Source organism: Xenopus laevis, chromosome 4S (genome assembly GCF_017654675.1).
Source record: "Xenopus laevis strain J_2021 chromosome 4S, Xenopus_laevis_v10.1, whole genome shotgun sequence".
NCBI classification, from domain to species: Eukaryota; Metazoa; Chordata; class Amphibia; order Anura; family Pipidae; genus Xenopus; species Xenopus laevis.
The window spans coordinates 32,713,039-32,728,713 of record NC_054378.1 but is presented as its reverse complement, the minus strand read 5'-3'; the positions used below and the strand labels follow the sequence as shown (position 1 = coordinate 32,728,713).

At 37.3% G+C, this 15,675-nt stretch overlaps 1 protein-coding gene across 2 annotated transcripts in view; it reads left to right on the top strand.

The window, feature by feature from the left end:
* cpne2.S (copine II S homeolog) overlaps positions 1–15,675 on the top strand; it is a 64,739-nt gene that overhangs the window by 15,512 nt on the left and 33,552 nt on the right. For both annotated transcript variants that reach the window (XM_018260452.2, XM_041561128.1), the window contains exon 2: positions 14,713–14,903. In XM_018260452.2, coding sequence (XP_018115941.1) covers positions 14,736–14,903 — 168 coding nt within the window. In that variant the 5' untranslated portion in view covers positions 14,713–14,735. The remainder of the gene's footprint in view (positions 1–14,712; positions 14,904–15,675) is intronic.

Here is a 15,675-nt window from a genome sequence, read left to right as displayed (position 1 = left end):
TTCTGCAGCACTGTACAACAGATGGGTGAACATATCGAACAGACAGATAACATACAAGTAGTAACTGATATAGGTGGTAAAGAGATCCCTACTTACGATTTAAAAGTATAGAAATAATCTTTTAGGGAGTCTTTGAGCCCTCCCTGTTTTAACAAAGAGTGTAAATGAATCAGATAAACATTAAGGGGCAGATTCATTAAGGGTCGAATTTCGAAGTTAAAAATACTTCGAAATTCGACCCTCGAATTGAAATCCTTCGACTTCGAATATCGAAGTCGAAGGATTTAGCGCTAATCCTTCGATCGATCGATCGAAGGATTTTTCGTTCGATCGAACGATTAAATCCTTCGAATCGAACGATTCGAAGGATTTTAATCCAACGATCGAAGGAAAATCCTTCGATCAAAAAAAGGTTAGCAAACCTATGGGGACCTTCCCCATAGGCTAACATTGACTTCGGTAGGTTTTACCTGCCGAAGTAGGGGGTCGAAGTTTTTTTTAAAGGGAAAGTACTTCGACTATCGAATGGTCGAATAGTCGAATGATTTTTACTTCGATTCGTTCGATTTCGTTCGAATTCGAACGAATTTAACCAATTCGATGGTCGAAGTACCAAAAAAATACTTCGAAATTCGAATTTTTTTCATTCGAATCCTTCACTCGAGCTTAGTGAATCGGCCCCTAAGAATTGTGCTGACACTAAACATATTAACTGCTACCATTTGAAATAATCTAAATATTGATTGTGTTACTCTGAATTATTAAATGTTCTTGCTCTGTTAATGTGTGATTCGTACAATTATGATTAAAGTCTGTTTACATGAACTAATCTGATTTTTCATTTATACTGATCCATTGAAATTTGCTGGGCTACATTATCTGCTGTAACAATTTGATGAATCTTTCTTGCTCTGAATATATTTTCTTCTGTCACACAGATAAAGGGAAAAATACCTTTTTTTGTCATAGTCTAATTCAGATGAGCTTATGTTAATCGGTTATAGGTGGAAACCAGTATCTAAATATAATTTGCTTACACAGACATACAGTATATGATTCTACAGATTGCAAAAAGAAAAACATGATAGTGTAACACCCTCTTGGCCACCCCTTTGGGGCCAAGGTTGTACTGTTATACCAAATACCAATGCAGGTCCTGAGTCCTCTTTGCAAAGTGAAAGGGTACTGGGAAGTTCCTCTCTTGGCAGTGCCTCCACCTAATGGGATCCGGGAATACACCTGCGGGTGGCCCATTAGGAAAACAGTAATATACACACACAGTGCTGTATAACAAGATCAACTTTATGCCAGATTAAAGGCAAAGTAAACATTCAGTTTAATCATATGCATTCACATAGCATGACCCACTACCCTGGGGAACCTGTGATAGTCCCATCCGGCACCTCCCTGCCAGGCAAAGTCCCGCACTACTCCTTTGGCGGACAAAGAGTCTCAGTCCCTTTTCCCCAGAGATCACCATTGTTCCCAGGTAGCGCTAGCTGCCCAAACACCTTTCCCGCTGGACAAGTATTGGCTCCCACATGGCAGGCACACACAAAACCCATATTACAACTGGAGACACGCTGGATCCTTTCCTTTCCTCTACCATCCCACAGGCAGACTCACCCAGGGGCTCACACAGAGCTGGAACAGGCATCCACGTGATGACATCCTCAAAGGCTCCAAACTCTCCTAGCCGAGCACACAACTTGCTTTATCCACAAAATCCAGGTTTTGCATTTAGGAGCTTCAGACACTCCTGGTCTAGCTCCCTGACTTGGGGCTGCTGCACCCCAGCCATCCAGGGGCTCCTGCCCCTACATCTTTGCAGTAGACTCTGTCCACCCTGTCTCAGTGAAAGTGAAAGCAGGAATGGCTGTGAGCACATGGCTCTCCTATATATCCAAATGTGGTGCAGCGGCGACACCTTGTGACACCCTCCGGTATCTGACAGACATGCTACACAGGGACAAGTGCTCCAGACCCTCCCAAGACTCTAGGAGACCCGGTAGCTGCACAGGCAAGGGGATTTCCACCATGTCGTTCAGACCATAGGAGAATTAACCCTATGGGTCCCTACAATAGTCTTCCACTAAGTCAGTGGTCCCCAAACCAGTTAGTCACCAACCCCTTGGATGTTGCTCCCAGTGGCCTTTATACTTTATAAGTTCCTTGTTTGGAGGCAAGTTTTTGTTGCGAGAAAACCAAATAGCCAATTACAGCCCTGTTTGGTAAACCCCAGGAACATTTTTCATGCTTGTGTTGCCAACTCTGTTTACATTTGAATGTGGCTCATGTGTAAGATAAAGGTGGGGACCCCTGCTCTAACATATAGGAACTATTTCCCTTTGCCTGTCCCATAGGAATCTTTTCCCATTTCCTCTCCCTCCCAACTGTCCCTTTTTAGAGGGACAGTCCCTCTTTTGACAGCTCAACCCGCAGTGCCTCGTTTTTACTGGAAAGTCTTTTTTATCTGCACTGAACAGCCAGAAAAAGAAACAAAGTTTCTAACTTAATTGGCTTTTGGCAGAGAGCCCAGAACAGCCACAGCTGCATAAAAGATACTTTTGTAAAAATTCTGAGATATGCAAATAAGTAAATGCAACAATTTAAGATAACAGGTCCCTTGGGAAAGGTTAGACTCACAGCTTAAAGGGCAATTCACCTTCATTAACAATACTGTAATAACTGAAACAACCATAGAAATATGTTCAAACTTTCATAACCTGCCAAATTTTGTAAAATAAACATGGTAATTAGTGGGTGGCCACTTCAAGTATATGTATATATATATAATCAAAAAAATAAAAGTTTTTTCACTTATTTCACTATCTCAAGTGGAGTGCTGTTTTATTTGTTTGATTAATTAAGCTATGTTTTAACCAGCACCCAGGCAGTTGCCTGCATTACGAGTGTACCACTATAGACTCTATAAATATATATATAAATATATATAAATATATATATATATATATATATATATATATATATTTGAATATACTTGAAGTCCAGTGCATGCACTTACTGGATTGTAGATATTCCTGGGTGCAAGGTTCAAAATCGCTTTATATAATGTTACAGAAGGACCCGCACTCCATTTTGTGAAACAACTGTGCTTTATTTAATGCATATCCAACGTTTCGGCCCCCATTAGGGCCTTTCTCTTTTATATAGTTTTCAGTGATATATTTTTACTCAAGTTTAGCAAAAATGCTTGCTGAGACTGATGAGTTCTGTACATATAAGGCCAGCTTAATAAGAACATGCCTGATAGTTTCTTCTTGCATTTTAATGTTTGAAAGGCAACCTTGAGAACCCTTGTGTCTATGTTTCATACCCAAACTTAAAGGGGACCCGTCACCCAAACAAAATTATTCCAAATCCTATTTTATCATGTTAGTCAAGCAAGATGAACTTTAATTACACTGTATAAATGATTTGAATATTGTTTCCATCAGTCTGGGAACTCATAATTATAGCAACTAGGATGGAGCCATTTTGTGGACACTGTTATTAAGGCAAGCCTTGCATCATCTCAGAATCTTGTGCACCAGGGGACAGGGACCCAATGTCCATCTCCATGCACTGGTTACACAATTAAATCGTTAAGAGAGCTGGGGGAATGTGGGGAGAGCGGTGACATCTAGGAAGTTCTGAATGGAAAGTGAAAGTAATTGCTTGCCCCGCCTCTATATAGAGGCGGGGTAGGCAATATTTGTTTGACAGCTGATATTTTTAAATGTGTTTACAAGAGCTATGAATGCTTTAATAAAAAAAAGAAATTGGATTTCATGTTTAATTTAAAAAGGACTTTTATTATACAGATTTTTATGTCTGGGTGACGGGTCCACTTTAAGATGCTTAGATGAAAATTTCTAAACCTTGATATTGTAGTTGAAGGCATAAATGGTGTGGAGAACAAAACCCTAAGAACAACCGTAGGATCCCTCAAGAGTCTGCTCTCCCATCCCAGGAAGGGGGCCCCAAGAGGGGGCTGGGGTTGTCGTTCTGCTATGTGTTATATTCATGGGTGTCCACAGAAGGGGGCAAGAGGGGGACATTTGCCTCACCCTCACTTCTCCAGCTAGTTCCAAGAATTTGTTCGTAAATTTGATACCCAACAACACAAAACATGTTTTATACTTTTATACTTACAAGCCTTAATTAGGTTATTTCCGGCATTGTCATGAATTGGTTCATCTTCAGTGGGATGCTACCCTATGTGATATTAATTTACTTGCCCTTCCTGGAAAATTTTATGCGGACACCCATGGTTATATTATCTCAGGCCTTGTATTATCCAGTGTAGTCAATGAGACAAGTTAAGGCAGTAAAGATTTCCAGTGTAAAAATTAGTGTAAAAATGCTGTGTAAAAGGTAGCACATAATGCTGGTTATATTGGTTCTCTTACTGTGTCAAAATTTTGCATTCAGCTACACAATTCCATAAAATCGTTACACTGCTTAATAATTATTCTCATTGTACATAGCATACTGTGGCTTTAAGTTTCAATAGTGTGTTTCCATGATATTTTGTTATTTTCTCAGATCTGCAATGTATAATTGAGGATTCATTCAAAAACAAAGTATGGCCAGCTTCCACTGTCATATACAGAGAAGAAATGTGCAGTTTTGTATCAAAAATACAGAGAAGAAATTTGCAGTTTTATAAGCTGCCTATGTGTCTCATATGTGATGAGCACAACTTGTAAGCAGGACATGTTTTCTCTTTAACACTTTTCACTAATGTGCCAGCCATTTTGAGGAATAAATCAAAGTACATATGGTAAATTTTATCAGAATGAAGAAAAGAAACATTTAAGTAAAATGTGTAATTTTTATAATGTCACTTCTCAGCCAGAGTAAACAGCAGAAAATGGTTAAAATAAGACAGTTGCTTGATCCTAATCTAAATTGGAACATCCTAGAGAAGCAATGATCTATGAAATAAGACAAACAGGCTTTTTCTGTGACATTTCCAAGTGCTCCTTGTCATGTTGTGTGTGTTTATCGGGGATTCACACTCCTGCAGTCGAAAGGCTTTCTCTCTATATAACTGAAAATGATTGTGAGGCTGCCATAGCAACAGAACATGACCTGTCTGTGCTCAAGTTGAGGCTTCCATACCTGCTTTTATACATTGAACCAGTCCAGGAGAGAAACTGCACATATCTGCTACACTGACAAGTCTTGCGCGAATAGAAAGCGGCTCTGTAGGTCACTGATAGTTGCTAAATATATCTGCCTGCTTTTTTATCCATCTTTGCTAATCATTACATTACATTCATGTTAAGCAATGCCCTATCTATCACGGAATGAAAGCTTTGCATCCATGTCCACACATATAGGGGCATATTTATTAAGGGTCAAATTTCGAATTGAAAAAACTTCGAAATTCGAATTCAAAAAGACCAAACGAAATTAAGTCAAAGTTTTTTTGGGTCGAATAGGTCCTTTTTCGAATAGGTCTGTATTTGGCCGAATTCGAATTGTAAAAAGTCCACAAATTTACTCCAAATAGGTTCTAGGAGGTCCCCCATAGGCTAAAACAGCAATTTGGAAGGTTTTAGGTGGTGAATAGTCGAAGTCGAGTACATGATAAATTTTGATATTCAAATTTTTGAATTTTTTTAAAATTCGAATCAGATTTGGACTATTCCCTCGTCGAAGTACATGAAAAATAGCTCGAAATTTGAATTTTTTCATTCGAAAATTCACCTCGACCCATGATAAATATGCCCCACAATGTCTTCTAACGCATCATATCTGATAGTCCCCAGTTTGTTGTGTCACATCTCTTGTGTGCGCTGTGGCAAATATTTTCCGGTCAATGTCTTAGGGTACAGGCACTATATTAAGATTAAGTTGGGGTGCAGGGGTGGGTGTAATTACTAAGAACCTGGGACCTTCAAATTGTAAGTTTACAGCTATGGAAGGCTAGCAGTTATACTACACTGGGCAGGAGGCCATGGTGATGTAATCAATAACTCATAATGGGGCACACTTTTTACCCTTTGGAACAGATTTATCAAAATATGAGATTAGAACTTACCACAGAAAAACTCACCTACTTTCATACCTCCCAACAATTTGGAAATAGAAAGAGGAACAAAAATATTTGCTGTGCGGAGTTTTGTCAAATTGTTTTGGACCATGCCCATGTTTGTGACCACACCCCCTTTTTACCATGATCATTTTATAAAAATTTGGCAAGTTATAAATGTTTTAACATATTTCTGTGGTTTTTAGGTTTTATTACAGTTTTGCTAATGAAGGTGAATTGCCCTTTAAGCTGCAAGTCAGTTTCCCCAAGAGACATGCTTATCTTAAACTGTTACAATTGTATCTAAGTATCTATTCTGGGGTCACTGTGAATTAAGTTAGAAACTTTGTATCTTTTGCTGGCTGTTCAAAGAAAAAATAAGGGACTGCGGCCTGAGCTGTCAAAATCGGGACTGTCCTGTGGAAAATGGGACAGTTGGGAGGTATGCACTTTCTATTCATTCCTATGGGATTTGTAAAAGGTTATTTATCAATGGGTGAAAAATAGGGTTTACCATTTGATAAATATGCGTAGGAAAAATCACAGAGAAATAAATAGAAAGCGGGTGAATTTTATTGTGGTGAGCTCTGATTTCATATTTTGATCAATCTGCCCTTTTGCAACTCTGCATCATAATACTCCTCCTTTGTTATTGCTGGCCCATGTCTATATTTTTATTTGTTGTTCAAGTTGTGAATGTCTTGAATTCCATAGTTCCCAAATCACATTTATTTTAAATGACGGCAGGGGGAATGTGAGGACTGTAAAATAAATAGTCAAGAAAACCTTTATATATACGGATGCACCGAACCCCCGAATCCTTCACGAAGGATTCGGCCGAATACCGAACCGAATCCTAATTTGCATATGCAAATTAGGGGTGGGAAGGTGAAAACATTTTTTATTTCTTTGTTTTGTGACAATGCTAATGCATTTTCTGCCTGCTGGGGTACTTACTCATAGACTCCAACAGGCACAAAACACAAACTCTACTTTACAAACAAACCTTCCAATACACATGGAATGGTGCTCCGAATTTATTTAATTTTTGATGTGGGCTTTTGTGCACCATTCATTTTTTTGGTGAAAAAGCACTTTGTTTTGCCAAAAATTCACATCTTTTGCAAGGCAGAATTTTTCCAGTGAATGTTTGCCAATTTACTAAGAGCACATGAATGAATTTTCACCAAGAGAAATTTCTCCAGGATCCAATTGGCAAACTGCCATGATAGGATCAGCTACTTTTGCATCTCATTAATTAGTAACAGTAGCAAAAAATTAAAAGTCTGAGCGGTCTTTAACCACTTTACTTATTGGGGCTTATTTACCAAAATGTTCCTCAGTGCTTGCCTCAATTCATGTATTTTCACAAAACAACTCATATTTACTAAAAGTTGTAAGTGCACTTTTTGGTGCACATTTACCAAAGTGTAAATCAAACCTGCTAGGTTCACCTCACTTTGCCAGGTGTATTTTCACAACACATCTCCATATTTACTAAAAATCATAAGTTCACTTTTTCAAGAGAAATGTGGCAATATTTTCTTCTGTCATAAAGTCTCTGTAAAAATTCACCAGTATATTTTCTTGAGATCATTTTCTCTAGAGGATTTTCGCCAGATAAAAAATTAGGATGGAAAGGGCGATGTTGATAATAAGATTTAAAAGTGGCTGCTCTATCTTTATAATGGCATTTTACCAGCCTGCTCTTGTGCTCTTAGTGAATTGGAGAATTTTGACTGGAGTACGTTCTCCTGGAGAAGAGAGGTGAATTTATGCCAAGAGAATTTACACAAATCTTGCAGCTAATTTGTTCTGGTTAAATGTTAAAACAAATCTGAAATCTAACCAATGCATGACAATCCTCAGGTATTAATAATTTTATATATTGGTAATTTTCAAATTTTTAACTGATGCGTTTTGAAAAGAACATGTTTTCCGATAACAGGATCCCTTTAAGTCTTCCTGTAACAAGATATGAGGCCAAAAAATATTCTTCTGTATTTAGCAGAAAAATTATTGAATTTAATTTGTTCTGGTTAAATCCTTTCGTTGATATATTGGAACATACCAAATACAAATGGCTGAGGCCAGGTTCGCAATGATATGAATGTGAGGCCTGACTCAAAACCAATTTACATTACCTGGGTCAACTGCAAATCTGAATTACGGTGCTTGATTAAAATAGAGTCTATGGAAGCTTGCCTTGCTGTAAATTGGAGCCTTCTGGATAATGGGTTTTAGATTACAGATGCTATACACGTATTGGAGCCCTTGGGCAGGCTAGGATAGCCATATTCAACTCAGGGACCTCCAGTTTGAGAGCTTGTGCTGTAGAGAATGCCAATTTAGAGATACGCATAATATCAATCCTGTAGTGATATGCAGGTCCTGCACCCAACCCGCCCATCTCTGATGTTATGGAGGGGGTGTGGTAGGCCAATTCTCACGTTACTACAATATTTCCAAATGCTGTTATACGAAGAAATAATGTTTTTGTACACACAGTAAGTCATGCTGTAAATTTGTACCATTTATGTAAAATCTAAAAGGAAGTAAAACTCTAATAGAGTGTAATTAGCTTTAAAGGTAACAGTAATATAAAAATGGTAGTTTTATTTTCATACATTCATACTTGATGCATTACCAAGTGCACTTTTGCACCTGGAAAATGGGCTTCTGTGCCCAGAACTGTTTGAGAGAACAGAGAATGTAGTTACACCCCCCCCCCCTTGTTGAAATGGACTGGCTCATCAGCTCATAATAAAATGCACAGAAATAGTGTGGATTACTCACTGCATGGAATCTAGCAGAATGTGTTCTTTTTCTAAAGAACAAGCTAAAATGTCACACATATCAGTGCCATAAAAGTGTAACGAGATTGTCTCGGCTGGTTTAGACGTAATGTTGAAGCAAGGCAGCCTGCTTTCTTTCCATGTCACTTCCATACAACCTTGTGTAAGTCACTTTGATTCTTTTCTCTTTTTAGTTTTGTTTTACCAAATCGGGTCTAATGCAGTTTGTTCGAACACATTATGACATCTGGGCATTATCTCATTTTAATTACTTACCCTTACAATTCTGTAGTTGCTGTGCTACACCACCCAGAATCCTCAAGAAGCCCTAATAGTTGTCTGTATAATGAGTAGTGCATAGTATACAGTCTGTGCTTAATGGGACATTGACCTGATCATTTGTGATTTAGAGAATACACATTTGTACGGTCATTCTTCTTGCAAGTACAGTATAACAAGTGTATACCCCTTGTCCATAGATGTATTATTCAATCACTTTTTTGTTTTTATAAAGCGGCAATATTAGAAATGTCACATGAGGTTACTAGCTAGAGCAAAAGTGGCCCTAGACAAAATACAATAATATGACAATATTTTTAAAAACCTTCCTATCAACTGCCCAAAGAGTCCCTTTAAATAGCAGTTAAAACCTTAATAAACCCCCATCTTATTAGTCTGCATAGAAAAGCTGTTCTCCATCTCTTTCAGTCAGTGGGATTTAATGAGGGCTGTGAGCCCACTTAAAGGGGTGGTTCACCCTAAAGTTAAATTTTAGCATGTGTAAGAATGGCTAATTCTAAGCAACTTTTCAATTGGCCGTCACTATTTTTTTAAAATTATTTGCCATTTTCTTCTGACTCTTTCCAGCTTTCAAATGGGAGTCACTGACCCCTTCTAAAACCAAATGCTTGGTAAAGCTACACATTTGTTGTTATTATTACTTTTTATTACTCATCTTTCTATTTAGGCCCTCTTTTATTCATATTCTAGTCTCTCATTCAAATCAGTGAATGGTTGCTAGGGTAATTTGAACCCTAGAAACCAGATTGCTGAAACTGCAAACTGGAGAGATGCTGAATAAAAAGCTAAATAATTCAAAAACCACAAATAATAAAAAATGAAAACCAATTGCAAATTGTCTCAGAATATCATTCTCTACATCACATCATACTAAAAGTTAACTCAAAGGTGTACAGCCTCTTTAAAGGGGTCGTTCACCTTCTAAACACTTTTTCATTTGAGTTGTTTTCAGATTGTTCACCAGAAATAAAGACTTTTTTCAATAGCTTTGCATTTTTTTTACCCTTTTTCCAAAATTAAATTTAATGTTCCCACATTATCTCTGCTGTTTCAGTCTGGCAGCTCTGTGATCCAGGTGCATATTCTGAACTGTTTTCTGAACAATTTGCTACATTATTTGATACATTTCTTAGCAGCATCTGTTGAATATTAGCAAATATTATATCAATTATAATGGCTGCCTTTAATGAAACTCAGATTTTGAAGGTAAACAACCCCTATAAATATGTAACCTTCCTTAAAAAGACTTGCAGATATATGCCCTTTTATACCATTTCATTTTATCAGTTATTTTCTGCAAATTTAATTTCAGAAAAATTCAGTGATCTGTTTGCTATGTCTCAGCAAAGCTTATCTATCAGTTGCACTGTAATTGGTAAATCACCTGCAAGCACCTCCTGCCCCCTCCATGGCAGGCACAATGCCCCTCTCTCCTGAGACTGCCACTAATACCTGTAGTATTAAATCAGAAGTGTTTCCCTTGGACCTGGCACTGTGCTTTCAACCTAGAACTAGAATGCCCACTAGAGCATTCTTGGAGTGAAAAGTATTAGTACCAGCACTGGAGTAGATTTCCCATTTGATCAATGGCAACACCATTGGTGGCCCTGGACAATTCTCTGTCAACTAAAAAACACTGGCATGTACTTTCTGCCTTTTGATGCAAAAATACATAAGATGCACATTTTGAATGTGGTAGGATCTTTACTGGAGTGGGATTTAGATAATACAGTGCTATATCATCTGGATTTGTTCTAGCATTACACTGAAACCTAGAATGACATACAGTATATGGAAAAGAAAACAGTGACTTGCAAGATCAAGTGCTGTATTTTCATATAGTTCATGACGATGAAGAATAATTTGGTCATTCTTTAGCTTTTTACCTTTGTTTTATGTTGTTGCTGCTTCACCCAAAAATAAAGGTTTAGTGCAATTATTAATTATTCCCCAAGAAGCATTGAGACCAAATCCTTCAGAAAATTATATATTATTGTAGTCTGTAGCATTATCCATTGCATCATTTCAGTGCCTGTATGAATGAGTGTCTGAGCAGTCTAAAGGCAGCAGTGAATATTATCTTTCACTTGGGAAAATGTGCTCGATTTTCAGCAGTCAGAGATCCCCAGAGATGCATGGTAAGTGCTACATAGTTTAGCCTTGCAAGAGTAGGACCAGTTATGATAAGCTGTGAAACTGATATGCTCTATAGGAGCTTGTGCTATACAGTGGTGTATTCTATTCAGTGTATATTTTATTAAATATCATGACCCAGTTGGAACTGTGTCCCATAGTGACAAAGCTTTGTCCTGTGTATTGCATGCTTTCTTCATAACTGGCTCAAAAGTAATAACTATTTCATTGATTACTTGGTAAGAAGTGGTGCAGTTGTCTTCAAGAAAATGCTGGAACATACTGTATATGATTTAGAACTTACACTGAATCTGATACTATGTGCAAGCTTGCTCTCTCCTTGACTGCAAGCTATGGACTACAGCCATTTTAGGTGTATAAAGGCTCACTGCTGTATTGTTCTCTGAGCCCTGAGCCAGGAAATTGGCTTAATCAATGAAAAAGCTTTTATTTTACAAATACAGAGTTGCTATAATCAAGCATTTATTCATTTACATCTCTGTGTATTATTAGTTTATATAAAGCGATTTGTCTTGTTTCAGAGCTAATTGTTTAAAATTTGTAGTAGTAGCTCAGTAGAAGAGCAGTCTAGATGTAAAAGACTTAAAGGGACAGTATACACCTAGTTTTAACATGAGCACAGTGCATGGGGCTTGTGCTGAACATAGTTTTTGCCTGTTACATAGTTAAATTGGGTTGAAAAAAGACAAAGTCCATCAAGTTCAACCCCTCATGTCCCCTCGCAAGCGCCTTTTTTCCAGAGAAAACAACCCCAACCTTGACAGTCTACCCTCATAATTTAAGTCTTCCATCCCTCTAACCAGTTTAGTTGCATGTCTCTGCACTCTCTCCAGCTCATTTATATCCCTCTTAAGGACTGGAGTCCAAAACTGCACTGCATACTCTAGATGAGGCCTTACTAGGGACCTATAAAGAGGCATAATTATGTTTCCATCCCTTGAGTTAATGCCCTTTTTTATGCAAAACAGAACTTTATTTGTTTTAGTAGCCACAGAATGACACTGCTTGTTAAATACAAAAACCCCTAGATCCTTCTCATTTAATGAAACTCCTTAATTACTTGCATTTACATTATTTTTGCCAAAGTGCATAACCTTGCATTTATTAACATTGAACCTCATTTTCCAGTTTGCTGCCCAGTTTCACAATTTAGACAAATCACTCTGCAAAGTGGCAGCATCCTGCATGGAACCTATAGTTCTGCACAATTTAGTATCATCTGGAAAAATAGAAACAGTACTTTCAATGCCCACCTCTAGGTCATTAATAACCAAGTTCAAAAGAAAGGGTCATAGTACAGAGCCCCCGGTACTCCACTAACAACACTGGTACAATTAGAAAATGTTCCATTTACCACCACTCTTTGTAGTCTATCTTTTAGCCAGTTCTCTATCCAGGTACAAATACTATGTTCCAGGCCAACATTCCTTAATATAACCAGTAACCTTCTGTGTGGCACTGTATCAAATGCTTTAGCAAAGTCTAAGTAAATCACATCCACTGCCATCCCAGATTCGAGGTCCCTGCTCACCTTCTCATAAAAAGAAATTAAGTTAGTGTGGCAAGATCTATTACGCATAAACCCATGCTGGCACAAACTCATAGTATTATGATTTGCTATGAAGTCCAGTATCCCCTTCGAAAAGCTGTCCTACCACTGACGTCAGTCTAACTGGCCTATAGTTTTGAGGCTGAGAACGGGATCCCTTTTTGAATAACTGCACCACATTAGCAATTCGCTAGTCTCTCGGCACTATGCCAGGCCTCAAAGAATCCTTAAAAATTAAGTAAAGAGGTTTGGCAATCACAGAGCTAAGCTCGCTAAGTACCCTAGGATGAATACCATCTGGCCCCGGACCTTTGTTTATCTTAACATGTTATAGTCTCTTTTGAACTTCCTCGTGTGAACCATGCATCACTAGTTTTATTACTAGAATTGGGACTATCAAGAAGGAAACCTTCATTAACTGGTTCCTCATTTGTGTAGACAGACGAAAAATATGTGTTAAAGGAAAACTATACCCCCCAAACAATGTAGGTCTCTATAGAAAGATATTGCATAAAACAGCTCATATGTAAAATCCTGCTTCATGTAAATAAACCATTTTCATAATAATATACTTTTCTAGTAGCATGTGTCATTTTGTAATCATAAATAGAAAATTGCCATTTTAAAATATAAGGGCCGCCCCCTGGGATCGTAGGATTCACTGTACTCACAAATATACCAACAAACCATACATGTTAGGTCACATGAGCTAATTAACAGACAGAGTTGTGTCTTTTGCTTCAACACTTATTCCTGTTACAGTTAGAGTTGAAGTATTTCTGGTCAGGTGATCTCTGAGGCAGCACAGAGACCATCACGAAATGGTGGCTCAAGGCAAGAGATGTAAAAGGGCAATATTTACTTAAATATATATTCCAGTTTGGTAAGATTCTTTAATATGCCATTTAATATGATATGAACTATCTGTTGTTTAAGTGTTCATTTTGGGGGTATAGTTTTCCTTTAAGAATCTGAGCTTTATTTTTATTTTCATCAACCAGCTGACCCCCCTCTGATATTAAAGGTCCCACCCCTTCTTGCTTCATTTTTTTACTATTAACACATTTAAAAAATAATTTTGTATTCTTTTTACTGCTTGCTGCAATATCCTTTTCCATATCAATTTTAGCTTTCCTTATAGCTTTTTTGCATGATTTATTAGCCTCCTTGTAACTTATAAATGATTCGGCTGTCCTAGCTAACTTGAAAGCCATAAAAGCACGCATTTTCTTACCCACCTCAACACCAACACTTCTATTGAACCAAAAAGGTTTTGCTTTGCAACGACGTTCCTTGCTTACAAGAGTAATATACTGACATGTATATTTATTAAGCAGCATTTTAAAGACTTCCCGTTATTGTTCTATGTTTAACCTTGTGAAAAGCATTGTTTTCATTTTTGTTTTAATTAAGAAATATCTATGGTTCTGTTTTTTTCTGGAAATAAAGTTTGTTTTAAAGAAATAAGCAGTCTGATTAGATGGGAATTGGTTGTACATACATGCAAATGCTTTTGGTCTGTATAGTAAAAAATGGGGAGGAAGAAAAGGAAGGAGGTTGGCCTGTGGGGTATACCTCCACACGTATTAAAATTAGATCATAGGCATTCAATATTCTGTTAGGTGTTGTCCTGGGGTGTTGTCAATGGAGTCGGAGCCCTTGATAAAGGTCTGAAATGTTTTTTGAAAAATTTAAAATAAAAATCCAAAAAGGTTTGAAGTATTAATTTTGTTTGTAGTATTTTGAGAATTATACAGCCGTTTGAGAATTTAATTTGGAAAACGAAAGATAAACAAGCATTTAAAAAGCATTAAGTGCAAACAATGGAAGAATATGTGTTATAATATTTTTGTTATCCTTTTCTCTTGTAGATTGTCTTAAGTTATTGGAGCCGATGGCGTACACATATACTTCCTCCCCCTCAGGCCCTGTTGGGAGTCAGTACTGTGTCTATAGGGTGGAACTCTCAGTCTCCTGCCAAAATCTTCTGGATCGAGATGTGGCTTCTAAGTCTGACCCATTTTGTGTTTTATTTCAGGAAGTTAATGGGAAATGGTCTGAGGTACTGTAATTTTCACTATTCTGTAATACATTCATAAGATTTTGACCTCTCAATAGTAACAATTATAACTGTGAGTGATGAGATTCAATCTTAAAGGACCAGTAACACCATAAAGTGAAAACAATGTTTAAGGGGCCAATTTACTATAATTAAGATTTCTATTATTTTTATAAATCGTATATTTTCTCTAAAAAGTTTTCTAAAACACAAAAATTTCAAATTTATTAAATGTAAAAACCACGAAAAACTCAAATACAAAACTGTGCCAAGTAAGCGCTGTCGAGGTCCTATAGATGTCAATGAGAGCTGCACTGATCCCATTGGACCGTTTTTAATCAATTCGAACTTTTATATGTTTTTGGGAACTTTGCACTCATAATTGTCTGAAAAACTAAAATTTTCTTTTCCTACTTTTTCTTTTAATAGCTATCCACCATTCGTGGTTTTAGAGAAATATGGGGGACTCCTTAAACTGTTATCGCATTGCAAATTTTAATTGCGCGTTGCCCACTTTCAAGAAGTATTTGAGGGTGTAGTAATCTTTTGAAGCAAACGTAACAACATTTCCAGTAAGAAGTATTATTACATTCACTGGCGCAAACTATAACATTCGCAAACTTTCATTCACATTGGAAGTGGTCGTTAAACAGTTTCCAGGTTTGCAAAAGCTATATTAAATTAGCGCAAAGAAAAATTTGTTCGCACAGAGGCATAACTTTTCGCATTGCGAATATTTTGTTCTTGCCGACTTTTATTACATTCCCCCAATAGA